The sequence below is a fragment of the Myxocyprinus asiaticus genome, chromosome 3 (genome assembly GCF_019703515.2).
Source record: "Myxocyprinus asiaticus isolate MX2 ecotype Aquarium Trade chromosome 3, UBuf_Myxa_2, whole genome shotgun sequence".
NCBI classification, from domain to species: domain Eukaryota; kingdom Metazoa; phylum Chordata; class Actinopteri; order Cypriniformes; family Catostomidae; genus Myxocyprinus; species Myxocyprinus asiaticus.
This window is the reverse complement of record NC_059346.1, coordinates 5,871,318-5,898,884: the sequence shown is the minus strand read 5'-3', so window position 1 is coordinate 5,898,884 and position 27,567 is coordinate 5,871,318. Positions and strand designations below refer to the sequence as shown.

The following is a 27,567-nucleotide window of genomic DNA, read 5'->3' as shown; positions in this document are numbered from 1 at the left end:
TGCCAAATGCATAAATGTAATGTAAATATTATAACTTTTTTGCCATGATGACACAACACTAGTTAATTAAGCAATTTTATCACACTAAGATCATGTAGAACTGAAATTTGTATTACACTAAAAACATGTTACAGGAATAATGTTTATGTCTTGTGGTTATACTTTTGAAACAGTGTGTAGTTTAATGTTTTTGGATTGGCCCCATTCACTTCCATTGTAAATGCATTACTGTAACCATGTATTTGCTTCTTCTTTTTTTTTTAATAAATAAAGGACGAGTTGGAAATATTTTCTGTGGTAATCAGCATTTTACTACAAATGCTGTCGATTGAACCTGGAACATTACTTTAAGATGTCTTTTCAGGGATACAAAATATAACTTTTTTCTTAAGTTATAAAACGAGAAGAAAATCAGAATACAGAAATCTTATAATATAGACCAGAATGTTGATAGGGGGTTTTTTTACCTACAAAGAGAGAACTTTTTTAGTGACCAGACAGGTCTAGCTTATAAAAACAATGGAAAAAACAAAGATATAGAATCTGACAGAAATGGCAAAATCTCACGTCTCAAATATCGCAATATCACATTTTGCAACACTTCTTGTCTTTAAAGCCTGCTTTGCAGAAGGAAGAGAGTGGCCGGAAAGCATGGGGCCCCTTAGAAACATGCTGTGCCTTTAAGTGACATGAGGATGTTGTGATCTCACTGAACATCTTTGCAATAAGATCACACCACTTGATTTTCAACACTGCTCTGAGTGTGTTTACTGAGGCAAAATTGAGTTTTGAGCACTCAGATGACTACTGAGGTCATAGTCACTCATACACCTAGGGTTTTCTGGCACTTTCTTTGTTCCCTCTTTATCGGGGGTCTTAAACATTTCAGCAGGCAAATCCTGTTGCACAGCGGACACGTAAGTGAAGTTGGTGAGACTTGTGGCTGTCCCATACACCTGCCCATCCCACATGTTTGCGGTAAGCTGGTAGGGTACCATCAGGGATGAGGGAATTGTGACTTTAGGGCTAATGAATGAACAACTTGGATCCTCTACACTCGTCAGCCAGGTTTTCCCTGCCATGGTGGTCCGCATGTCTGAAATCTCGACATCACACCAGTTACACTCCTCTATCCTCAGTGTGTGGATTTTTTCACTTGCCTTGAATAGAAAAACAAAAGAATGAAACTGAGTATCCAAGTACACATGAAGTGCTGTTCACATTTGCAATCCAATTGACATGTGTAATCTTTCTGCAGGAAATAGAATGTAGGGTGGGACTTGATTATATTATTTAAAATACCATACCAGAATGGAGGAAGGTGGTTGGAGGAAAGAGGTTAAATATTAAGAGGGAATCGTAACATCATCCAAAAAGTAAGGTGGAGTCAGTTATTTATTTTTTTGTTATTAACATTTTTATTGATTCATAAATTAACACAAAAAATACAACAACATATATATAATGAATCAAACACTTTAAACATTAAACCCCCACTATATCCCCTCCCCCTACCAAACTCTCAACCCACTCTGACCCCCCCAGCGAACACTCCTGTGGTCAATACAATATAGACACACACACAGAAAAAAACCCACAAAACTAAAACAACAACATAAAATAACATACAATAATCAAGTATAATAAAAAAAAAACTAAACTCTAAATTACTCCCTCCACCGCCCCTCCACAAGATTCCCTCAAAAATGCTAAATAATTTCCCCATTTCTTATTGTAAGATTCCCTAACCCCCATCCTTATGCTCGACCCCTCCTCGAAGGCAGCCACCCTCCCCATCTCTGCGCACCACTCCGGGAACGAGGGTGCTCCATCCGACTTCCAACTCCTCAAAATAACCTGCCTACCAATCATCACACTGGTCAAAACCCAGTCCTTCATGTACTTATCCTCCAAATCCATGACCTCCCTATCTCCCAAAATACAGAGTCTGGGGCAGAACGAAGAATCCTTGCCCACACTCCCTCCTCCAATAACAAATTTAAATCTTCCTCCCATAATCTTTTGAGAGAATTTAAAGCTCCATCCCCCAGACTCTGAATTAACGGGGAGTAACACACTGATGCCTCATGACCCTTCCCAAAAGCAGCAATCACCACTTCCAGAGTATCTGCCGCTCTAGGGGGGTGTATGCTACTCCCAAGGCGGAGTCAGTTATAACAATTTTATAAAAGACTACAAAGAGGTTTTATAAGTCTATTTTTTTAACCACTTGTTAAAGTAAATGTAGAACTCCCCTGAGACACGGAATACAATATTTACAGTAATCTCCTCAAAGACACAGCATCTTAGCGCTCGCTAGCATTGTCTGAAGTGAAACAGTAGGGGGCATCAGTGTGCTTGCGCTGGCGTGCTTTACACGGCAAGATTGCAAGCTAAGTCTGCCGCCCACCGCATCCCATGTAAAACCGCCTAAAGACAAATTGTCTATAAATGGACATTATGTAGTACTGTGGCTACTCTCCCTAGAAGTGGCCATCCAGCCAAGATGACTCAAAGGGCACACTGCAGAGCGCTTAATGAGATTAAAAAAATAACACTATAGTGACAGCTAAATACTTGAAAAAATTACTGGAACCTGTTCACACCAGACATCCTAAGAATATAGCTGAGCTGAAGCAGTTCAAACCTCACAAGCAGCACGGCATGCAGGGATCTCAAGACAGGTTTTTCAACGTTTCAACTGCTTTTAACTAAACATAGCATCCTAAAAATGTGGCATTTATGATGATAAAAACCAGTAAGATGCTACAAAAGTGTCCGTCTGACCACATAAACAACAATTAAAAATAGCGCGGACAGAACGCAAGAGCGAGTCCTCCTGCGAGAACAGGATAGACTGACACGATTGCAAAATGGATTGCTGTTGACTGTAGGCTTATGTTAAATGATATGGGAATAAAACAAACATATTGACTCCTAAAGCCACTTTTTGTATTACTTTTCATATTGTCTAATCAATGCTTTACTCGTCTGCCACAATTATGCAATATCTTTAAATCTGAATTATTATATTTATTAATAATTTGTTGACAAATTTCTGATAATTTTGTTATTAATTATAAAAGTGTAACATCCAAAAGTTGACCATCTTGACCTACACAGATTTATTCTGTAAGGGCTTTAGAATGTTAAAGGAATGTTCTGGGTTCAATACAAGTTAAGCTCAATTGACTGCATTTGTGGCATAATTACAACAAAAAATGATTTGACCTGTCCCTCCTTTTCTTAAAAAAAGAAGAAGCAAAAATCAAGGTTATAGGGAGCAGAGACGTCATTTATGTGTGGGACGGGTGGGACATGTCCCTTCCGCTTTTTGCATTTGCCAATTTTTTGATATAGCTTTCGTCAGGTAAGTGTCTAATGCAGAAGAAACATCTCCAGTTTCTTCTGCATTAGACACTTACTGCAGGAGTTTCCATTTCGTTTGTGTGTTAGAATGAGTAGCGATCCAGCGCTGAAGTTTGATGTATAGATCAAGTTATCCAATTAATTATGTGAAATATTTATTGGAGCTTTTCAACTGGTCATGAAGAATGACAATTTTTAAAACAGTAAAAGATTATTTGACATTAATCCCACATACAGTTGAAATCGAAATTATTCAACCCCCCCAAGACAGTAAGGATTTACAAAGGTAAGCTTTTCTGATGACCCAGAATTTTTTAACTTTCTATATCAGTTGAGTGACACATTCAAAGTCATAGTGTGAATATTTAACCTAATATTTCTAAATAGCAGGATTTTTTTAAAATACAGCCATGTCATAATCATTCAACCCCTACTGCATGTAGCTGTTTCTTAAATATGTAAGGCTACACAAGTAATTATTTTAAAACAAAATTAATTCATCAATCTGCAATGGCACTTATTTAAGTTTGAAAATTTAAGTTTAGCGTTGTAAGAAAAATGTATTTCTATGCAAAAAATGCAATTCAAAATAAGATGTCTCAAAAGCTAATAGAGGAGATTATTTCATTACACAAGAAAGGTCATGACTAAAAGTGCATTACCAAGGCACTTCAATCTCCAATAGACAAAGTTGGCAGCACCATTCATACATTTTTTAAATATGGTACAACAGCAACCTTCTTGGGGTGTGTAAGAAAGCAAAACTTCACCAAGGGAAATGTTGACTTGAATATTCAAGAAGTAATTAGTAAAGACCTGTGGAGTCCTGGAAGAAGGTTTTATAGACGTATGACACTAAACTGAAAATGAGTTTTAGACCCATGGGTCAGCAGTACATCTGGAGTAAGATGACAAGGTGATGACAAGAACGACACCATCCCCACAGTCAAGCACGGAGGTGGGTCAGTCCTGTTATGGGGTGTTTTGCGGCTGCAGGAAACGGCTATCCTGACTATGTGACTGACACCGTGGATTCTTTCAGGTATCAGGCCATTTTGGCATGAAAAATGTGATGCCTTCAGTGTGTAAATTGAAGCTCGGTGATCACTGGACTTTCCAGCAAGACAATAACACCAAGGATACATCCAAGTTGTCCAAAATCTGGTTCAGGGATAGGTCGTGGAATGTCCTTAAATGGCCCTTTCAGTCCATCATTAAAATCCCATTGCAAACCTTTGTTGGGATTTCAAGGAAGTGTCCGACGCCTGAGAACACTTAACTGAAATATGTATTTGCTGTTATTAAAGATAAAGGATGCTCCACATATGATTGACTTTGGGGGTTGAATATTGTTGAAATGACATTTGTGGAGAGAATTAGTTATTTTTTAATTTACAATTTGGGTAAACTGAACTCTTTGTTCTCAAAATCACTCAAATGTGTATGTGGCCAAATGGCCAATTTTTGGAGGGTTTAAAGGCAGAAATCTAAAGCTTATAATTTTATAAAAGATTTTGCATTAATTCCTCTGTTAAAACTTGTGCATTATTTGAGCTGTAAAGTTGTTTATATCGTCATTTTAACAGTAATTTTAGGGTTTGTTGACATAACATCGTCATGGCAACTAAGTACACTTTACACAGAAAAGGTTAGTATGTGATTTTATCACACTTAAATCATGTTAACACGCATATTGTTTAGGTCTTGTGGCTATACTTTAGTGAGAATTGTAACATTTACAGGTTGGCCCCATTGACTTCCATTGTAAGTGCCTCACTGTAACACAGATTTGTTTAAAGGAGGGGCAAGTCAAAATACATTTTTGTGATAATCAATATTATGCCCCAAATGCTGTTGTTGATTCAGCCTAACTTGTATTGAACATAGAGTATTCCTTTAAAATCTGTTAAGGGAAGACAACTTTTCATTTTATCTGTCCAAAAAACAAAAAAACAAAAAAAAACGTCCTCTAACTAATTTGATTAAAAACATTAGGGATTGACAGCCCTAACAGTAAGTAGATATAATAAATTATAATAAATTACTTCATAAAGATCCTCATCCAGGTCCAGCGCTTTTATGTGCAGAAAACCGATTGCTTCCTCAGGAATGATGCTGGAAATGAGTCAAAATGAAGAAGAAGAAAGAGTTGTCACTCTTGCAACAGGTAAGAACTGTATTCTATCACCTGACAGCAAATTATATTCTTTAATAAGATTAGCAACTTACATTTTTCTATAAGCACACAGACAAAAGCAACAACCGACCAATACCATGAGGGGAATGAAAATCCTGGCCATTAGCAGATAAGCTGTGGAGAAAATGTTTCCATTTGCCATTATAATTCCACTTTATGAAATGGATAAAGGCCTATTCATACCAAACGTGCATATTCACCAAATACATTCAGTGTGAACAAGATTTTAAATGGAAACAATGCATTCCTATGGAGATATTCACATCTTGGGATAAAAAAAATATCAGTCGACAGAATGAAGTTTGAGGGTGTATTATAAGTTTGCAAAAATCCAAATCATGAGCTCTTCGGCGTACATCGTTTTCTCCTCTGTGATAAGCAGGCCAGCATGTAAAAGAGCAAATCAGTGCAACCTCTCGTACTGGAGTTCATCTGCTTTTTCTATTACCCCAGTGAATATTTGTTTCACACTCAGTGTGAATACACAATTTATCTGCGATTTGTTTTGCTTTTTGCATTTAGTGTGAATAGGCCTTCCATAATAAAATACTACTCAAAACCTTGATATCCACATAGAAATACCATGTTTTAACCTTAAACTATTTCTTAATAGTAAATCTGATTTTAGCACTATATATTAATCAGGACCTATGAGATCCGAGCTCACAGTTTTTTCCGGTTCTGAAGGTTCCGATGGTCTCCAGTCCACAGCCCACAGATGTACAAACTGCCAGGCGAAATGTATATGGCTGGTCCTCCTGTAGATCACTGAATGTAAAAGACTTGATATGAGGGTCGTCTATTGACTGTCTATAGGAACCTGCAATAACAGACGGGAAGGTAAACATGATATAAGTATAAAACAGCTCAGATACTAAGTGGTGCATATCAAAGGGAGTTAAGAAATGGCATATAATATTGAAATTGTCCAAACATCAAGCTACTAAAGATTAGTGGCTAAACTGTTGTGTTTAAAATACATTTGAGCTAACATTTTCATTAGTTTAGTTAGCTATACTACAAGCTTTAAATAAAAAAGTATCCAACTATTTATGTTTAGTTATGTAAAGTAATATAAAGGAGGGTGCAAAATCTTTTAAATGGTACATGATACAGGCCAGTGTGAACCAGATTTGAGATAGACTGAAAGACATGTTAGAAAAGTGCATTTAATTATTGTATCAGCTTGCTTGGTTGTAAGGCTATGTGCACATACCGTGACATAAAAAACAACGATGAAGCATTTTGTCACACTACAATGCTACAGTAATTCTTGGCAAAAGTAACTGTTAACTAGACAAATTACATAAACTTTAGTTTACTATTTAGTTACTATCAAGCTACTGAAAAACGTTCTACTTTAAATAGTTTCTCCTCAACACAGATTTCTATATACATATTAAAGAACCTATATTAGAAATGTGCATTTTTTATCTCAATTCTGTTAGAGAAACTGAAGAGATGTTAATTCTAATTTAGAGCAATGTAACACTTACTAAGAGCGGAGACGCTGTCTGAATCTCTCTGTACCGTAATCATATATCCTGTGATGAATCCAGTGTTATTCAGGTCATCTTCATTGAAACTCCATTTCAGGTTTATAGAAGAACAAGTTACACTTGGATTAAGGTCCAGTGTAGGCAACTGGGTGGGTTCTTTAGAGTACAGACAGACAAATCTTGTTCATATGTGGACAAATGTGAATTAATACTTTAATGCCAATGTGATTCGTTTGAATTGAAAGTTTTAAGAAAGATTGTGTGTTCTCTCACTTTGTTCTTCCAAATATCCAATCTGTTTCTCATGAGGTCTGTGTCCCTCAATGGTACATCCGTAGATAATGAAAGTGTATCTAACACCCGTTTTGAAATCTCCTGCAAAAACCAGTGTTTAATCTAATTTTACTGATAAGAAAGGATAAAGAAAAGAAGTAAGGAAAAAGGATGGAAAAAGAAAGAAAAATGAAAAAAGAAGAAAGGAAGAAGAAAAGAAAGAAGGAAAGAAAGAAAGAAAAAAGAAAGAAAAAGAACGAAAAAAGGAAAGAAAGTAAGAAAGAAAAAGAGGAAAAGGAAGAAGAAAATGAAAGAAAAAGGAACAGGAAAAAGAAAGAAAAAGAAAAAGGAACAGGAAAAAGAAAGAAAGAAAAAGGAAAAAGAAAGAAGAAAAGGAAAGAAAAAGGAAAAAGAAAGGAAAGAAAAAGGAAAAAGAAAGGAAAGAAAAAGAAACAGGAAAAAGAAAGAAAAAGGAAAAAGAAAGAAAAGAAAAGAAAGAGGGAAAAATAAAAGAAATAAGGAAAGAAAGAAAGAAGAAAAGGAAAGAAAAAGGAAAAAGAAAGGAAAGAAAAGAAAGAGGGAAAAATAAAAGAAATAAGGAAAGAAAGAAAGAAAGAAAGAAAGAAAGAAAGAAAGAAGAAAAGGAAAGAAAAAGGAAAAAGAAAGGAAAGAAAAGAAAAGAAAGAGGGGAAAAATAAAAGAAATAAGGAAAGAAAGAAAGAAAGAAAGAAAGAAGAAAAGGAAAGAAAAAGGAAAAAGAAAGGAAAGAAAAGAAAAGAAAGAGGGGAAAAATAAAAGAAATAAGGAAGGAAAGAAAGAAAGAAAGAAAGAAAGAAAGAAAGAAGAAAAGGAAAGAAAAAAGAAAGAAAGGAAAGAAAAGAAAGAGGGAAAAATAAAAGAAATAAGGAAAGAAAGAAAGAAGAAAAGGAAAGAAAAAGGAAAAAGAAAGGAAAGAAAAGAAAGAGGGAAAAATAAAAGAAATAAGGAAAGAAAGAAAGAAAGAAAGAAAGAAGAAAAGGAAAGAAAAAGGAAAAAGAAAGGAAAGAAAAGAAAAGAAAGAGGGGAAAAATAAAAGAAATAAGGAAAGAAAGAAAGAAAGAAAGAAAGAAGAAAAGGAAAGAAAAAAGAAAGAAAGGAAAGAAAAGAAAGAGGGAAAAATAAAAGAAATAAGGAAAGAAAGAAAGAAAGAAAGAAAGAAAGAAAGAAAGAAAGAAGAAAAGGAAAGAAAAAAGAAAGAAAGGAAAGAAAAGAAAGAGGGAAAAATAAAAGAAATAAGGAAAGAAAGAAAGAAGAAAAGGAAAGAAAAAGGAAAAAGAAAGGAAAGAAAAGAAAGAGGGAAAAATAAAAGAAATAAGGAAAGAAAGAAAGAAAGAAAGAAAGAAGAAAAGGAAAGAGAAAGAAGAAAAGAAAAAAGAAAGGAAAGAAAAAGGAAAAAGAAAAAGAAGAAAAGGAAAGAAAAAGAAAAAAGAAAAAAGAAAAGAAAAAAGGAAAAAGAAAGAAAGAAAGAAAGGAAAGAAAAAGTAACAGGAAAAAGAAAGAAAAAAGGAAAGAAAGAAAAAGAGGAAAAAAATGAAAGAAAGAGGAAAGGAAAAGGAAAGAAAGCAAGAAAATAAAGATAAAAAAAATAAGGGAAAAAACCAAGAAAGAAAAGGGAAATAGATAGATTTATAACCTGCTTTGAGGGATAAGGATGTCTGATTAGCAGGGACACTTTTCCACTTTAAGGTGCAGGGGAGCGCACTACCCAACATGCACCATTCAATAATGTAGTCGCACGTGGTGGCAGAGTCCTCTGACCACAAAAGCTGGAATTCCTTTGCATTACCCATAATCCTCTTCTCCTTCATCATGCCCCCTGCAGCAGTAAAAGAGCCTGTTAACTCACAGAGATAACATTTATCTCACATTTTCACCATCTCAGTCGTACACGTATGCTGCGTGACGTTAGGCCTACTTGTCATGTTTTGTTAACGGACTAAAGTTATTTAGTGACACAGTTATTCTGATCATTTTGTGATCAGACGTCGTGTCTGGGATTAAGGTTGAAAACTGAGAAACCATTCTATTATTTAAAAAAATATCAGAAGCAAATGATTTTCATGACTTTTTATTCCGTTATTGGTTCTTGAACGTGCATTATTTTACCGATGCTGACAGGACAGCGTGCTAAAATATACAGTGTTTCCTGCCCTGCCATTCAGCGGCACAGCAACATCACTACTAAATCAGCAGCGTAATAAATACAGTAATGATATGAAAATATGAAATGATCTGGGGCCGTATTCACAAAACATCTTAAGGCTAAAAGTAGCTCCTAACTTGCCGATTTAGGAGAAACTCTTAAAAATATTGGCCGTGTCAGTCCTAATTTTAGGACTCCTAAATTTTTGCTCTAAGAGTATTTCACAAAGTGTTTTAGTGCTAAAACCAGCTCCTAAATCTGTGAAAAGTTAGGGGTAGTCAAGAGGACTCCTAAGTCACTAAGACCAAATCACAAACAATCTTAAAATGGCTGTTGCCGGCAATCCGCCTCGGAACGTAAACATTTTAGAAACTTTTCACGATAATGAGCTTTTAAAAAGGTATCGCCTTAATCGCGAGGGTATTATGAGTGTAGTAGAGCTAGTCAGGGATGCAGTCACTTCACCAACAAATAGAGGAAACTCTTACCTAAGAACTTTTACTGCTATTTAGGAGAACTCTTAGTGGTAAGATAAAATGTTTTGCGAATACTGCCCCGGATCATTTGGTAACAGGCTGGTAAAGGCAGTAAATCCAATAAGAAATGCATTTTTTATTTCCAAATATTTCTTCAACAAAAGTACTAAAATAATAAATAATGGAACTGTTAAGGAACCATAATCAATTAATTCCTTACATTTCCATCCCTATTTGGGAATGTACAAAATCACTTAATCACTGCAATAAAGTGCTGAAAGTGTGCTCGACTGCCGACACATTTGATCAAACTTTTACGAACGAATAAGTGTCATTTTTTAAACAAAATTCCAGTATTAACGTGATGTTAATTGCGCCAGGCATATAGTTCTGAGTTTTGTGAATACCGTGCAGTAAGCCTAATTTACATAGAATGGAGGCGTGTTTGCTCTGTAAAGAATGACATTGACCTAATTTGACTATTAATGACACAGCAGCACTAAACCTGCACATTAAGTGCCTGGTTAGACTGGATTGCGGGTGGTTTGTAAATAAGACGGTAAAAGACAAGTTTGGTTGCACGAGATAAACCTCTTTTACCTGTATATGCTGACGGTATAGTGATGTGCGATGGTACAGATAAGCCCATTTGAGTGACAGCCTTCACGGTGATGTCACACATATGGACATCAATGGTTAAATCCACCGGTGAATGTGTGAAGTTCGTGCACACACTCTTCGGTGGATCTCTGTGGCTCATACACACCTCATAGACTTCGATATTTGACTCTGAATCAGTGTTGACCTAAAAAAGAAGGAAATAAAATAGAGTTGAACTGTGTTGTCATCTTCAGTCCTGTTGATTTAACAAACCAATCAATGTGCAGATTATGTAAAAATTTTAGATGTATTAGTGGTAGCAGTATACATTTTTGCTCTGTCCATAATTCAGTTTTATTACGATTCTGTACTTAACGATACAATGCACAGACAAAATCTGAAATCTGGTCATGAATTGGAACAATTTTTAATGTAAACATGCTCTACGCAAGTATGTGAACGCTAACAATTCTAGTCATTAAAAGAATAGTTCACCCAAAAATGAAATTTCTCTCATCATTTACTTATAATCCATATAATGCAGGTGAATGGTGACCAAAACTTTGAAGCTCCAAAAATCACATAAAGGCAGCATAAAAGTAATCTATATGACTTCAGTGATTAAATCCATGTCTTCTGCAGCAATCCGGTCAGTTTTGGGTTTGAACTGATGAAAATATAAAAAAAAAATGTCACTATAAATCTTGACATTTGTAGTGTCCTTGATGAATTCAAGCTCGATTACACTTCCTAGTGCCATCTAGCACTCTGCTTGGAGCATCAAAATTCTGGTCATCATTCCCTTGCATTGTATGGTCCTACAGAGCCGAGATATTTTCTAAAAATCTTTGTTTGTGTTCAGCAGAAGAAAGAAAGTCATACACATCTGGGATGGCATGAGGGTGAGTACATGATGAGAGAATTTTCATTTTTGGGTGAACTATCCCTTTAATTACTTTGTAATAATCCTCCGTAGCTTTCAAATTAAATATGGCGCCTCATGTGTTCTTGCATGTCTCAAGAGTCCAAATATGATTGACATCAAACTTGTCTCAGTGTGTCTAACAGCACTATATTTGATTTGAGCGCTGCAGCAGAGATCTTCAAAAAAAAAATTCTTCAGAAGACTTGGGATATGCACAAGTCATTTGAACTTCTTTTATGATGCTTTTATTGTATTTTTGCCCTTTTTATTTTTCTTCTTTTTTTTTCTTTTTTTTTGACAGATGTTATGAAAAGAAAACTTGTTCAGAAATTCTCCTTTTGTGCTCTACAGATAAAATAAAAGAATACAGGTTTTGAACAACACAAGGGTGATTAAATAATGACAGAATTTTCATTTTTGGGTGAACTATTCCTTGGACAAAATGTTGCAAAGGGAAGCTTACAGTGTTCCACAGAAGTGTGACAGTGCGATTGGGATGCACTGATTCACTGATTCGTCTCCACAGATCCAGTGTCACCAAAGGCTCTGCAGAGAAAAATAAATAAAAAACAGACAACTTGGAATCTCTTTTCTCTACAGCTTCATTCAGAATGCATGTGTCATAGAGAACATACAGTACACATTATGGTGGTAACAATGTTTCTCTGACCCCTAGCTTACCTGTAACAAATGGCCTTAGTAGTGTCCATCGGCCCCAGTCATTTCCTTGAACAGCACAGCGCCCCCTAATGGAGTATTGTGTGCTGGGCTGCAGTTGCTGCAGTTTGAATGTGTAATGTTGCACTGAGTCAGCACCCTTCTTTTGTAACTCCTGTAACAAGAGCACAGTATGGGACCTCAAACAGGAAGTGTCTCAGCATTGTTACAAATGTACAAAAACGAAAGGTGCAAACAGCTCTGTAAAGTTTTTACACGGTAATGAAACGAAACTCCCTCCTGTCATAATTTTGATGCTTTCACATGATTCGCAGAAATCACAAAAGGGCTCTGAGGTTCTGCCTTAAAGGAATATTCCCGGTTCAGTACAAGTTAAGCTCAATCAAAAGCAACTGTGGCATAATTGTGAATATGACAAAAATTAGTTTAGACTTGTTCCTCCTTTTCTTTAAAAAAAAAAAAAAAGGAAAAAATCTGGGTTCCAGTAAGGCACTTATGGAAGTGAATGGGGCCAATTCATAAACATTTACAAAAGTATAGCCACAGGACGTAAACATTATGCAAGTTAACATGATTTTAGTGTGATAAAAATGCTTTATAACCTTTTCTGTGTAAAGTATTATCCAATTTACACTGTAAACACCGAAACACTAAAACAACTGTAAAAATGACAATTTAATCAACTTAACAGCTCAAATAATAAACAATTTTAAACAGAAATTAATGTAAGTGCTTTTATAAAATTATAAGCTTCAAATTTCTGCCTTTAAACCCTCTCAAAATTGTGCCTCACTGTTCATCGACCAATTCACGGCCAGTCTGTCCGCACAGACGCATCGCAACAAATTCACGACCAGTCAGTTCGCACAGATGCATCGCAACCAATTCACGACCAGTCTGTCCGCACAGACGCATCGCAACCAATTCACGACCAGTCTGTCCGCACAGACGCATCGCAACCAATTCACGACCAGTCTGTCCGCACAGACGCATCGCAACCAATTCACGACAAGTCTGTCCGCACAGACACATCGCAACCAATTCACGACCAGTCTGTCCGCACAGACACATCGCAACCAATTCACGACCAGTCAGTTCGCACAGACGCATCGCAACCAATTCACGACCAGTCTGTCCGCACAGACACATCGCAACCAATTCACGACCAGTCTGTCCGCACAGACGCATCGCAACCAATTCACGACCAGTCTGTCCGCACAGACGCATCGCAACCAATTCACGACAAGTCTGTCCGCACAGACACATCGCAACCAATTCACGACCAGTCTGTCCGCACAGACACATCGCAACCAATTCACGACCAGTCAGTTCGCACAGACGCATCGCAACCAATTCACGACCAGTCTGTCCGCACAGACGCATCGCAACCAATTCACGACAAGTCTGTCCGCACAGACACATCGCAACCAATTCACGGCCAGTCAGTTCCACAGACGCATCGCAACGAATTCACGACCAGTCTGTCCGCACAGACACATCGCAACGAATTCACGACCAGTCTGTCCGCACAGACGCATCGCAACCAATTCACGGCCAGTCAGTTCCACAGACGCATCGCAACCAATTCACGACAAGTCTGTCCGCACAGACGCATCGCAACCAATTCACGGCCAGTCAGTTCGCACAGACACATCGCAACCAATTCACGACCAGTCTGTCCGCACAGACGCATCGCAACCAATTCACGACCAGTCTGTCCGCACAGACGCATCGCAACAAATTCACGACCAGTCTGTCCGCACAGACGCATCGCAACCAATTCACGACCAGTCTGTCCGCACAGACACATTGCAACGAATTCACGACCAGTCAGTTCGCACAGACACATCGCAACGAATTCATGACCAGTCTGTCCGCACAGACATATCGCAAGCAATGCTATTTCACAAAGCTAGTCATCTTTTGGCAGGGTATGGCACTATTCACGCACTTTGTAAGGGTTTCATTTTTGTGTCATATACAGTTATATTAATGCAATTTACAAATATTCTGCTTCTTTCAGGTTCATTCACATTGAGAATTAATCATTCTAAATTGAACTATTAGTAGTTCTCCATTGGGGGGGATATAAGTTTTAATTAGGTTCTAATTTCTTTTGGGGATTATAAATCTAAATTAGGTCTAATTTCCTTTTTGGTGTAAGCTCCTCTCCCCTGCCGTCATCGCCTTCCGGCAGGATCTGATGGTTCGAGCAAGTATCCTGATGCTGAACCGTAGGATGGGGCTTACACCAAGGGAAACTAATCTATAACTAACCCATGTTATTCCATATTATCGAGTTCTCTGAGAGAATGCTTATGATTTTTTTTTTCCTGTAGGTTTAGTTTTTCTTAATTTCTAAGAATATCATAGTTAAAATATGGTTACTATAGTAAAAACATGGTCAGTTTTGTGGTTCTTGTGATTCTACTATAAATAGTTAAACTATGTTTGCTGTAGTAAAACTATGGTTAATTTTCATAATGGATGGATTAAGGTATTGCGAGGGAAACCAAAACTTTTTGTGAGGAAACTTAAAACTATTGTGAAGGAAAATAAAACTATTTAAGAAAATAAATGTCCTACCTGTCCTCGAAGGGGCTATGTAGTATGTAGAGTATGCAACATGTTTTGTGTCCCCTAGCAAAATTGTGCAATCCCTCACAATTTTTAAATTAACCATGGTTTTACTATAGTAATATTGTACACATGTTGTTGTTTTGGTGGAAAACATGGTTTGGATACAGTTAGCCATGGTTTTTCTATAATAACATTGTAGTAACCATCATTGTAGTAACAATGTTGTTTTTTTTTTTATTTTTATTTTTTTTTAGTAAGTAAGTAAAGCTTTATTTATATAGCAGCTTTTAAAACTTCTTTATAGATGTTCACTGTGGGAATGGAGGCATGGATGTGTATCTGTCTGCAGGAGAGGGAGAGCTGTAAGGCTCGTCACCTAGGCTGTCATTATCTCTAACACCTGTGTCTTGTTATAGTGATGGCAGAGGAAGACCTAAAAAGCCTACGGACGTGGCAGTAGGCAGAGAGAGAGAGAGAGAGAAAAGAGAGACTGTTCCTGCATCTGTAGTAGTATGACACATTTGTGTGTTTACGTAGCTACTGAGAGCCCTTTCTGTTTGTTTTTTGAGTGACGCTGAAGAGTAATAAAATACTTATGTTGACAGTTTGCTGCCTCATGACTCCACCATTGCTCAATTTACGAACCTGTTACATTCACAGACATACAATAAAATACAACTAAATTCTATTTTAAAAAAACATAAAAAAAATAGAATTTAGAAATTCTAGAATTAAAAAATTTGACACTGTTGACCACAACATTCTCCTAGACAGATTGGAAAACTGTGTAGGGCTGTCTGGGTTGGTCCTCAGCTGGTTCAGGTCATATCTTGAAGGGAGGGGTTACTATGTGAAAATAGGCAACTATGAATCTGAGTGGACATCCATGACGTGTGGAGTCCCACAAGGCTCAACTCTTGCACCGCTCCTGTTCAACCTGTATATGCTCCCACTCAGCCAAATTATGAAAAAGAACCAAATTGCGTACCATAGCTATGCAGACGACATCCAGATTTACCTAGCCCTGTCGCCAAATGTCTACAGCCCCATAGACTCTCTGTGCCAGTGCATTGATGAAATTAACTGTTGGATGTGCCAAAACTTCCTTCAGTTAAACAACAACAAGACAGAAGTAATTGTATTTGGCAACAAAGGTGAAATTCCCAAGGTGAACACATACCTTGACTCCAAGGGCCTAAAGACTAAAAATAAAGTAAGGAATCTTGGTGTCATTTTGGAGTCAGACCTTAGTTTCAGTAGTCACATCAAAGCAATAACTAAATCAGCCTACTATCATCTAAAAAATATAGCAAGAATTAGATGTTTTGTATCCAGTCAAGACTTAGAGAAACTGGTTCATGCATTTGTCAGCATTAGGGTGGACTACTGCAATGGACTCCACACTGGTCTTTCCAAAAAAAAAAACATTAGACACCTGCAGCTCATTCAGAATGCTGCTGCCAGGATTCTCACCAGAGAGCATATTACTCCAGTCCACATGTATCTACACTGGCTTACAGTTACATTTAGAATTTATTTTAAAGTACTCTTTTATAAATCACTCAATGGCCTAGGACTTAAATACATTTCACATATGCTTGTTGAATATAAACCTAACAGACCTCTCAGATCATTAGGATCAAGTCAGTTAGACATACAGAAGGTTTACTCCAAACAAGGTGAGACAGCGTTTAGCTATTATGCCACCCGCAGCTGGAACCAGCTTCCAGAAGAGGTCAGGTGTACTCCTACAGTAGTCACATACTAAAGTGTAGACTGAAAACACATCTGTTTAGCTGTGCATTTATTCACTGAGCACTGTGCAGCACTAACTGATTGCACTGCATCATTTTATTTCTGTATTATTATTTTTTTTTTAATTATTATTCATTTTAATAATTTGTACTTTATAAATTTATTTTATTACTTTTTTTTCTTATTATTTAGTTCTTAATTGGTTTTAAAATGAACTGTATCTTGTATTTTCTTTATCCTTTTATGTAAAGCACTTTGAATTGTCATTGTGTATGAAATGTGCTATATAAATAAACTTGCCTTACCTTGCCTTCAAAATAAAAAAAGAGAATAAATTATAATTAAAAGAATACAAATAATAAATTGTATGATAAAAGAAAAGAAAATGCATAAAAAATGATAGTTGTAACCATGACTGTAGGAATTAAGTTTTGTTTTGTTTTTTGGTGAAAACCATGTTTTGGTGGAAAACCATAATTTGGATACAATTAACCATGGTTTTACTACAATAACCATAGTTTAACTATACCTTAGTACCCACAATATTATTATTTTTATTACCATAGTTTTCCTGTATTTTTACTATTGTTTCATTATGAAAATCATGGTTAAAATATGGTCAATGTAGTAAAACTTTAGTAATTTTGTGGTTATGGTTTTACCACAAATATTAAAGTTGAACTATAGTTACTATAGTAAAGCCATGATAGATTTTGTGTTTAATATAGATTTACTACAAATACCATAGTTAAACTAGGGTTACTGTAAAACCATTGTTGATTTATTGTGAGGGGACTCCAAACATTTGTGAGGGAATGCTAAAATAATTCAGAAAATATATTCCCTCCCTATCATCTACAAAGTTATGTACAGAAAGCAGGTGTCTTGAGACAAGCTTTTTAAAGTTGACATTCTTTTTTTGTACCTGACATGGCATCTAAAAACAGGGCGCTCCTATGCGAAATGCAGAAAAAACAGCTGGATGCCACGCAATGGTCAAAGACACGTTTACATAGAAAAATAATGGAAAAAGGGCACAGACTGACAAAAAATGCAGTGTGAATGGCCCCTTAGAAGGCAGCTACCTATGTAGGCAGTCAACAGCAAAGCAGCTCAACTGAGCTAATATGCACCCAATATAAATATATATGTAAAACCTGTATTGTTCCTCCCGGATCCAGTTCAGTCTGACAAATTAATGGAAGTCCTGTGAAACTCCCATTCAACTGTAGAACCACCACAGCTTCCAGCACACCGGCAGTCACTTCAATATGCTCCGAAACTGGGAAAACTGGGATGGGTAAAAAATAACACACTTCAGGCCTGCAGAGTATAAAGGCATACAACAAAAGTGGTACATTGCAAGATGCTGACACCATGCTGCCTCCAAATACTGAACTAAGTCATTTAATATAGGCATAATGACAAATTATCTTAAAGTACTCTCATTACTAGGACAGTAACCTAAAGGAATATTTTGCATTAATGCACGTAAATGGCTGGAGTGCTCTTGATGTACATAGACCTTTCGTTGGCGATTTGTTTTGCTTTTTCATTTGCTGTTGGTGTAAATGAGCCTTGAGTGTCTTACACATGGTCACAACGGTATATTCATTGTTTGAATCTACAACCTTTTGGTTAATAGCCCAGATCTTAAACACACCAATGCTGTAAACTCTGTTTTTATTCACATAACATTAAGCCAATCTGTATTTTATCCTAAAGATGTATACTAGTCCATGATGGTCTTATAATATTATTCAAACAACTTTAGAACAAACTTTGACTTTTTCAACTTTTAGTGGTACACATTCACCTCTGTCTATGATATTGAATATGTAGCTCTCTTTCGCTTCCCCCAAACTATTGGTCACACACAAGGTGATGTTGTAATTGGTCTGCTCTGGGTTAACTCGAAAACCACAGGTTTTTCTATCCAGACTACAACTGACAGACTCGGAGTCCCTGATCAACAGAAGAAAACGAAGTCAAAGTGAGTTATAAACAAATCAACTGTCAAGTAAATTCTAAAATAAGTATAATAACAACAATCATTGTAGCAATCAAATTCATGACTGTGAATTGTCAGCTCCCCTTTCTTTATGTCTTTTATCTTAAAGAGATAGTTCATTTAAAAATGAAAATTCTCTTATTATTTAATCACCCACATGCCATCCCAGATGTGTTACTTTCTTTCTTCTTCTTAACCCAAATGAAGATTTTTAGAAGAATATTTCAGATCTATAGTTCCATACAATGCAAGTGAATGGTGACCAGAACTTTGAAGGTCCAAAAAGTATATAAAGGCAGCATAAAAGTAATCCATAAGACTCCAGTGGTTAATATCTTCAGAAGTGATACGATAGGTGTGGGTGAGAAAAAGATAAATATTTAAATATTAAATTCTCCTCCCTGCCCAGTAGGTGGCGATATGCACGAAGAATGTGAATCATTAAAAACAAAAGAAGAATGTGGAAATGAAAGTAAAAAGTGGAGATTTATATTAAAAAAGGACTTAAATATTGATCTATTTCTCACCCACACCTATCATATAGCTTCTGAAGACATGGATTTAACCACTGGAGTCAAATTGATTACTTTTATGCTGCTTTTTTGACCTTCAAAGTTCTGGCCACCATTCACTTGCATTGAATGAACCTACAGAGCTGAAATATTCACTTGTATTCAGCAGAAGAAAGAAAGTCATATACATCTGGGATGGCATGAGGGTGAGTAAATGATGAGAGAATTTTCATTTTTGGGTGAACTATCCCTTTAAAAATATGCCCAAACCCTGAAGTATACAAAAAAAAAAAAAAAAAAAAAAATTACTTGTGTGACCTGGTACTTTTCAAAGTATATCAAATATGCTTTGAAATCTTACGCCATTTGTTAAGTTCTGCTGAAAACCACCAGATAACCTGGAGTTTCTGCAAATCTGTGTTCTTTAGTTGTGATGAAATGAGACTAACCTGATGAGTAATGTGTACTTCCTTTCATGTCTGCCAACTAAGTTAGAAGCTCTGCCTGATTTCCAGGAGCAAGAGACGTATCTCATGTCTTTGGTCTCACATCTAAAGTCCTGGGGTTTTTCTGGAGGGACTGAGTAAGGTTTAGCAGAACATTTTGCATCATTTAAACTGCTTAGAAGAAAACATTTCTATTTATAATTGATTCCATCTTGCACTGGACAAACAAACCAATTTAAGCCAATGTTGCATTTTAGGGCAACTGAATATAGTAAAGGAATGCACTTCAATTGTCATTTCATATTACTTTCATGTCAAATATTTACAGAGACAAGCAGGTGGGGTTAGAATTACTCTAGAACTCACAGGTGACAAAGTTTAAAGCAACGTCACTGTTCTCATCACAGTAGAAATTTACACCAGGCAATTTTGTGGCTTTGATGTTTTCCACTCGAATGGCTTTGACTTGCGGGCTTATGTTGATGACTTTGTAAGCTGTGTTGCCAAAGAACATCGAGGTGACATGGACGTCTTTGGAATAAACACAGCAGAAGAACACTGTAGAGCCCTCTTTTAGCACCTGGTTATTTGGGTACATCTTGATTTTATCGTGAGCCAAGTTCACATCCCCTACAAGAAAAAACAAATGAATAAATAGAAGGGAAAACTATCCAGCCACTCTACAAATTCATTTTAGGGACAAGGGAGTAGATTTTTACATTTTCTAAAGTAATGCTTGCTCCTGCAAAACTTACAACCACGATGCTAGTGTTGTGGGTGGTTGCCAGGATGTTGCTATGTGATTGCAAAGGTGTTTGAATTTTTACTAGGTGGTTGCTTTCTTACTGGTCCAAGTCAAAAGTACCAAACAGCAAGTCTCTATTATATTCTGGTCCCTAGATATGGCTCGAGTCCCTCCTTCAATCAAAGTCTATGGGATTTCTTTCGCCTATTTTATTATCCGCCACGCAAAAATTCAGATTCCAAGTTAGATTGTTTAAGAAAGTTAGCAAACCTCTCATGAACAAGCTGCATGATTTGAGGTATCATTCATGTCTGTAGCACTAACTGTGTGGAAAAAGTCGCTCTGAAGTTTTATACTTAAGGCCAAAAATACTATGCTTTTCTGCATGCCGCTATGTCTCACGGCCAGTGTGCGTGATGAAAATTTCGTCAGTACAGTTCGCGTGAACTATCCGCGTGTTTTATCCGTAGTTTTTCTAGACACACGACCAGTCAGCTTCTGTGCACATCGTCTTCATATTAAGAAAGCCCATTTCTGCCACATAAAAAAAAAAGAAGTGCTTTGGCAAATCAAAATTATGAGATACAAAGTCAGAATTTTGAGATACTAAATCAAATTTGAGTTACTAAATCATAATTATGAGATGACTTTTTTTCTCAAAATGTTGACTTTTTCTTATAATAATGACTCTTTATCTTAAAATTATGTCTTAGTATCTCATAAATATTACTTAGCAGCTAGGGATGCACAGATATGATTTTTTGGGCCGATAAAAACAACTATTGGCCAATACCGATATTTGCCACTTGCTCATTTATTTTAACTTTTGTCATTAGATCACTGTTTTGCTTTGAACTCATCCTTTAAATTAGCAAAGTTCAAATATGCAAAAAGGTACATTAGCTAGTTTATTGTTGCATCATCAAATCATTTTCATTGAACAGGCCAACATTATAAGAGAGGCACAATGAAAGATAAAAAACTAAATACAAATATGACAACATGACATCCTTCAGAGGTTATTTTTCAATCAAATATTTCTTATAAACAATAGAACTCATATTTGACTTATTATGATAGAACATTACACATTTATTTTATTAACTCATTAACAAATACTTCCAGTTCAGTTGCTTTATATATCAATTTAACCGTTTGGGAAAGGAGGATGCAGGAACCAGAGAAGTAAACAACAAAACTTTAATCAAACAGAACATCAAACTGAAAACACAGCAACACACACACACACACACACACACACACACACACACACACACACACACACACAGAGCAGCCGTGTGTCTCTCTCTCTCTCTCTCTGGCATCTATGGCTCTTCCCTTATCTCCCTCCCACTGATTAGGTAACTCAGCGCCGGGCGTGCATCCTCACGGCCCGGCCACGCCCTCCTCCTCGTCATAATCAAGTATAAAGTTTGCTACTTCAGAAAAAGAAGCTTGTCTGCATTTTCACACTGCATTCTGTTTCTTTTATTGTCCAATCGGTCAATAATCGGTCGCTGTCGGTGCTCGTGCATGGTGCACACAAATACTTGCCTTATGTTTGTGTGAGAGCAGGAAAGCGACCTTGATTGACAAGCCAGTATTCAAGAGGATTCCCGTTTCTTTCAATTGGGATTTCTACGAGGTATGCATCAATTTGTTACATGGTGGGGGTAACCCTAAGTTCATGTGATATATTTTCCTCCAGAACTTTGTCGAACATATCAAACAGATTGGATGCCTGGTCATTTTCCTTGCGTGCCCTTTTGGCTAGCAGATTGTTCTCTGGGTGGCGCACCGCATCTTTTTCACCACTTTCTTCGCTCACATCCAGCTGTGCTTGCAGCATCATGCGAGCTCCCTGCTTTTTGTCCGTATCAAAGTAGTGATCTTTATATCTTGGGTCAAGCAGGGTTGCGATACAATAAAGAGGTTCTGAGTCAGTTTTACCAAAATGCTAGTAGTTTTAGTTTAGTCTTAAAGTTTGTAGTAAAACAATCATAACTGTGTAATTTTAATCATGCTACCTCATCTGTCAGCATGATGTCGGTGGATCACGTTCAGTCTCTTTGTACATTACGCCATTGTTTTGGTCGATGCTCGCTCGCTCGCGTTCCTATAGAGTGTGTGCACGAGCGCCAGCACGAGCAAAAGGTAGCTGGCTGCAGTTCACTTAACGGCCACAGATGTCATTAATAACAAGGGTTTCTGAATCTTACATGCTGCACCTTTTAAACAGTACCTTTTTTTCTGAAAATGAATGAATCGTCCTTTAAAATTCATTTACATGAATCAACCAAACAAACCATTTCACTAAATGAATAGACTTCCAAATGATTCATATAAGACAGAGAGAGGACAGTTTAGGAGAACAAAATATACATGAATCGTGCAAATGAACCAATTCACTCAAATGAATCTGACTTTCTAATGATACGTATGAAAGAGCGGTTTAGGAGAGTGTGTCTGATCAGATTCTTCTCCTTGTATAGTGTGCATATAAACAAGTGCTAATATGGGTAAACGTGTCTGGAAAATAATATGGAATTACATTTTTCCAGGACAGACGGACAAAAACCAGGACGATCCTAGAAAATCCTGGGTGGGTGGCAACCCTAGCTTAGACCACTATTTACTTTAGTGCTGGTCTGGTGTTGGACAGCTGGCGAGGCTTGTTAGTTGACCAACACGCTCTCAGATAAAGTGCAAACTCATTAGTGACAGTTGGGAGGTGCACAGCAGGGATGTTCAAAGTTAGGGGTAAAAAGAGGAAGTTCATGTCATAATGCAGTTTGAGGCATCAAAATTAAAAGTGATAGTAATACTACATGATAGTAATACTACTGAAAATATACACTAGAAAATGTATACAAATAAATGACCGTTTTATAAAGTGTGTGGAATAAAAATATAGATGGAATAAAAAAATGAACAGGCAGTTCATTACTCGCTTATAACTTCATCAAAAATACAGAACATAAAATATCACATACCATTACTTAGAGGAGGCGATTATCTTTCAAATGTGCCCACAAACAGGGTAATCAGATTCATAGATCATTAGATAATCCACATGAAGCACAATGTTACATACCGCCACCAGGAGATGGCGCCAAGTAAATTACACAGACTCAATAATGACTCAAATGGCACAGAATGAAACTCATTCTGTGAAATGTAAAATCTATCTAAAATCATGTCTGCATGCTATGCAAACCTTTAGTTGTTGTGTTTGCATGTGCAATTAGTTCTTATGTACAAATATTATGTTTTATTTGTTTGGAGAAACTTTTAGACACTAGGATAAATTATATTTGTAATGCTATAACTTTTGATTGCTTTTTCTCAGAAACAGTTGACATGATTGGAAACAAAAGAAAAGCAGTTTTTCAGAGCCACTTCATTTACACCCAGAGATATATAATGTCAAATCAGAAAAATAAGAAAAAAGTAAATTTTTGGTAGTACATTTTTTTGTGTGATTTTTTTTTTTGAGTCTCAGAATTTATCATGATCTATATCATTAAAAAATCTGAAAAGTTTTTTACAGTGATACCAAACACTTGACCCTCTTTGTTTTTTTTGGTCAAGTTTTTTGTCAAGTTATAAGCCTTTATGCCACTGAAACAGGACATCTTTAAAAACACATTCAGAGCTTAAAGTGTTAAATATAAGATTAATAAAAACTTAAATATTTATTAATTTAATTTTGTTAAAGATTACTCAGTTCAGTTTGATGGAATTGTATTATATTAAATGCATAAATCTTAAAAATAATCTAAAACAGTTTTTTGAGTGTACATTATGAGCATAATTTAAGTGAAAAAACAAACAAACTTCTGAATCTCTTAGTATGTCCCCTTTTTGCTTTAATGACAGCATGCACTCGGGCTGGCATGGACTTCACAAGTTTGTGCAAAACCTGATGATCCATGTTATTTTGTACAAAGGAGTTACACAGAATGTTAAATATTTCTTATCAATTTTACATCAAAACATTTCTTCATTTTAAATTTCATTAAAAAAAACTGAAACCAGATTTTTTAGCACACTGTATGTTATTTTCAGCATATATCAGTTATTGAAACCATGGCAAACTTTTTTATGCATTTAAGATTTGCTTGATCATTCACAGATTAAATTAACTTTAAATGTCCTACCATAGTTGGTTTTCCATGAACTCCAAGAGCTGTATAATAAAGGATTAGAGATGTGTCTTATTCTAACCAAATGATCTACACAGTTCAGCGGTAGTTGTGATGTCCAAACCAATGTGTGAACTGAAAACTCGGCTTCCAGTGAAACCCTGCTTACATTTATCTGTTGAAAGACAGAAAACAATTAGTATAAACACAATATTCATAGTCATAATGCATTTGGAGCTTAGAAAATATGTTGCACTCACTTTGTCGATAATATCCATGTTTTTGGTGCGTCCAACTTGTATTTCATACATCTGATTTCTCTGTATTCCACTCTGATTCATACTCCACACTATCTCTAGTCTCCACATGTCCAACGCCTGAAGTTTAATAATGCTCACCACAGTGGCGTTATCTATGGTAAATAATTTACATGTGAAATTCAAAGTTAAAATCCTCTTGGGAGAGAAAACTAATTAGTAGCACTATAATGTACATTACAGTCTCCATGTTTTACAAATTACATATTCATTTTGTAATTAATTACATGAATATTTGTAGGCCAACTTTTAAAACTTCATTTGTCACACCTTAAGACCATTTGAAATCCAAATTAACTTGTGAAGGCAAAAAGTTGATTAAAAATTATGAGAAATCTTGAAGAAGAAGAAAAAAAAAGATGTCCTTTAATCTAAATCCCTTGATGTTGATGTATAAAAAAAAAAACATAATGGACATGTTATGCTTCAACTACCCAATTACAATAGTGATAATACCAACAACGTGTGCTTACAAGCAGCTCCACAAAATGATTACAGTGTAACATGAATACTGTAAAGTATGACCAATAAATCTAAGAAGGTTCATTTAATCTGAGTTATATCTGACCTGAATAAGAATTCCACCCTTTTACATTTTCAAAGAAGATGAGAAATATAAGCGTCTTTGTCCAATTTAAAATCATCTTTGTGGATATATATTCTTCAAGCGTTCAGTCCCTGTGCTTCTATGAAAGTGCATGATGTGTCATGAACCGTTAAAGTTTTCCTCCTACTGCTGCCTTCCTTTTGAGGTTAAAAATATAATGCCAAAGACAGATTTATTGCTTGTGAGTCATAAAGTGTCAGAATATTCTTTGGTGTTGCTTTATAATGGTGAGAAAGGTGCAGAAAGGTAAACTGATGATGAATCATATGCCTTAAAAACTAATTTAAGTAATACATTTGAATGACTTTAATCTTACAGTCCACACTTCATATAAACAGAGTTCCATCTACAGGCCATTGGTGGAAATACTTCTAAAATGTAAGCTTTATGACACCAATTCTGAATATACTATAAAATAAATAGGAAAGATATTTTTAATGCAGTAAATTTATTAATATTTAGCACACGATTTTGATTTTATATTGAAATTTATATTTGTAATTGGTATTTTAAATAATTAACTATAAATGTACTGAAAAAATAGACATTTTAAAATTGCCTTTCTGTATACAGACAGACAGACGGACGGATGGACAGACGGATGGGGTGAATTATGTCTAACAGCTGTTTCCTATTTTGCAGTGAGAGCCTCAGGGGTATAAGAAGGAGCAAGATGCCAGAGGAGAGGAGGCACATAGAGTGCAGTGTGTGTGTGCTAAGCTGAAAAGCAGCAGTTTCATAAGATGCTGGAAAGTGCAATTTTTGTTATTACATTCAGTGTAAATAAACTCACATGGTTTAATGAAGCCGACTCCTGCTTCCTCCTTCCTATATACTAAAAAGGCCGTTATACACACACACACACACACACCCATATATATATATATACTACACATACACTGGTGGCCAAAAGTTTGGAATAATGTACAGATTTTGCTGTTTTGGAAGGAAATTGGTAATTTAATTCACCAAAGTGGCATTCAGCTGATCACAAAGTATAGTCAGGACATTACTGAAGTAAAAAAACAGCACCATCACTATTTGAAAAAAGTCATTTTTGATCAAATCTAGACAGCAGCCATCACTCCAACACCTTATCCTTGAATAATCATGCTAAATTGCTAATTTGCTACTAGAAAATCACTTGCCATTATATCAGACACAGTTGAAAGCTATTTGGTTTGTTAAATGAAGTTTAACATTTTCTTTATGCATTTTGGCAGATGCTTTTATCCAAAGTAACTTACAGTGCACTTATTATAGGGACAATACCCCCAGAGCAACCTGGAGTTAAGTGCCTGGCTCAAGGACACACTGGTGGTGGCTGTGGGGATTGAACCAGCAACCATCTGATTACCAGTTAGGTGCTTTAGCCCACTACACCACCACCACTCTACCACAGTATGCAATAGACTGGCATGTCTTAAGGTCAGCTTTCTCTAGAAACTCATCAGTCAATCATTGTTTTGAGGAATGAAGGCTATACAATGCTTGAAAATGCCATAAAACTGAAGATTTCATACAAAGGTGTACACTACAGTCTTCAAAGACAAAGGACAACTGGCTCTAACAAGGACAGAAAGAGATGTGGAAGGCCAGATGTACAACTAAACAAGAGGATAAGTACATCAGAGTCTCTAGTTTGAGAAATAGACACCTCACATGTCCTCAGCTGACAGCTTCATTGAATTCTATCCGCTCAACACCAGTTTCATGTACAACAGTAAAGAGAAGACTCAGGGATGCAGGCCTTATGGGAAGAATTGCAAAGAAAAAGCCACTTTTGAAACAGAAAAACAAAAAGAAAAGGTTAGAGTGGCCAAAGAAACACAGACATTGGACAACAGATAATTGGAAAAGAGTGTTATGGAGCTTAACCCCATTGAGCTTTTGTGGGATCAGCTAGACTGTAAGGTGCGTGAGAAGTGCCCGACAAGTCAGCCACATCTATGGCAAGTGCTACAGGAAGTGTGGGGTGAAATGTCACCTGAGCATCTGGACAAACTGACAGCTAGAATGCCAAGGATCTGCAAAGCTGTCATTGCTGCACGTGGAGGATTTTTTGATGAGAACTCTTTGAAGTAGTTTAATTTTTTTTTATTTTAATAGTAATTTTTCACATTATTAATGTCCTGACTATACATTGTGATCAGCTGAATGCCACTTTGGTAAATAAAAGTACCAATTTCTTTCCATAAGATTTGTACATTATTCCAAACTTTTGGAATCTGGCATAATTGGGGCAAATTA

General features: G+C 36.2%; 1 protein-coding gene across 1 annotated transcript; it reads right to left on the bottom strand.

Annotated features, from left to right (window-relative positions):
• Positions 1-453: 453 nt before the first annotated feature.
• Positions 454-25,679, bottom strand: LOC127430181 (leukemia inhibitory factor receptor-like). The gene is made up of 17 exons (XM_051679757.1): positions 25,279-25,679; positions 24,654-24,805; positions 24,409-24,568; positions 19,870-20,133; positions 19,507-19,636; positions 18,351-18,499; positions 17,692-17,825; positions 12,203-12,353; positions 11,985-12,067; positions 10,597-10,801; positions 9,011-9,193; positions 7,339-7,440; positions 7,063-7,221; positions 6,234-6,386; positions 5,599-5,680; positions 5,415-5,484; positions 454-1,160 (listed from the first exon to the last, which is right to left on the bottom strand). Exons 1-17 carry the CDS (start codon positions 25,352-25,354, stop codon positions 768-770), a joined length of 2,646 nt encoding a protein of 881 aa, XP_051535717.1. The 5' UTR covers positions 25,355-25,679; the 3' UTR covers positions 454-767.
• Between the last annotated feature and the right edge of the window lie 1,888 nt (positions 25,680-27,567).

Coding starts and splice junctions, on each gene's coding strand:
- LOC127430181 (XM_051679757.1), bottom strand. CDS start 25,354: ATGATTTTAAATTGGACAAAGACGCTTATATTTCTCATCTTCTTTGAA. Junction 24,806..25,278: donor AGGGTGGAATTCTTATTCAG/GTCAGATATAAC, acceptor TATTTACCATAG/ATAACGCCACTGTGGTGAGC. Junction 10,802..11,984: donor TCACACTTCTGTGGAACACT/GTAAGCTTCCCT, acceptor CTTCTTTTTTAG/GTCAACACTGATTCAGAGTC.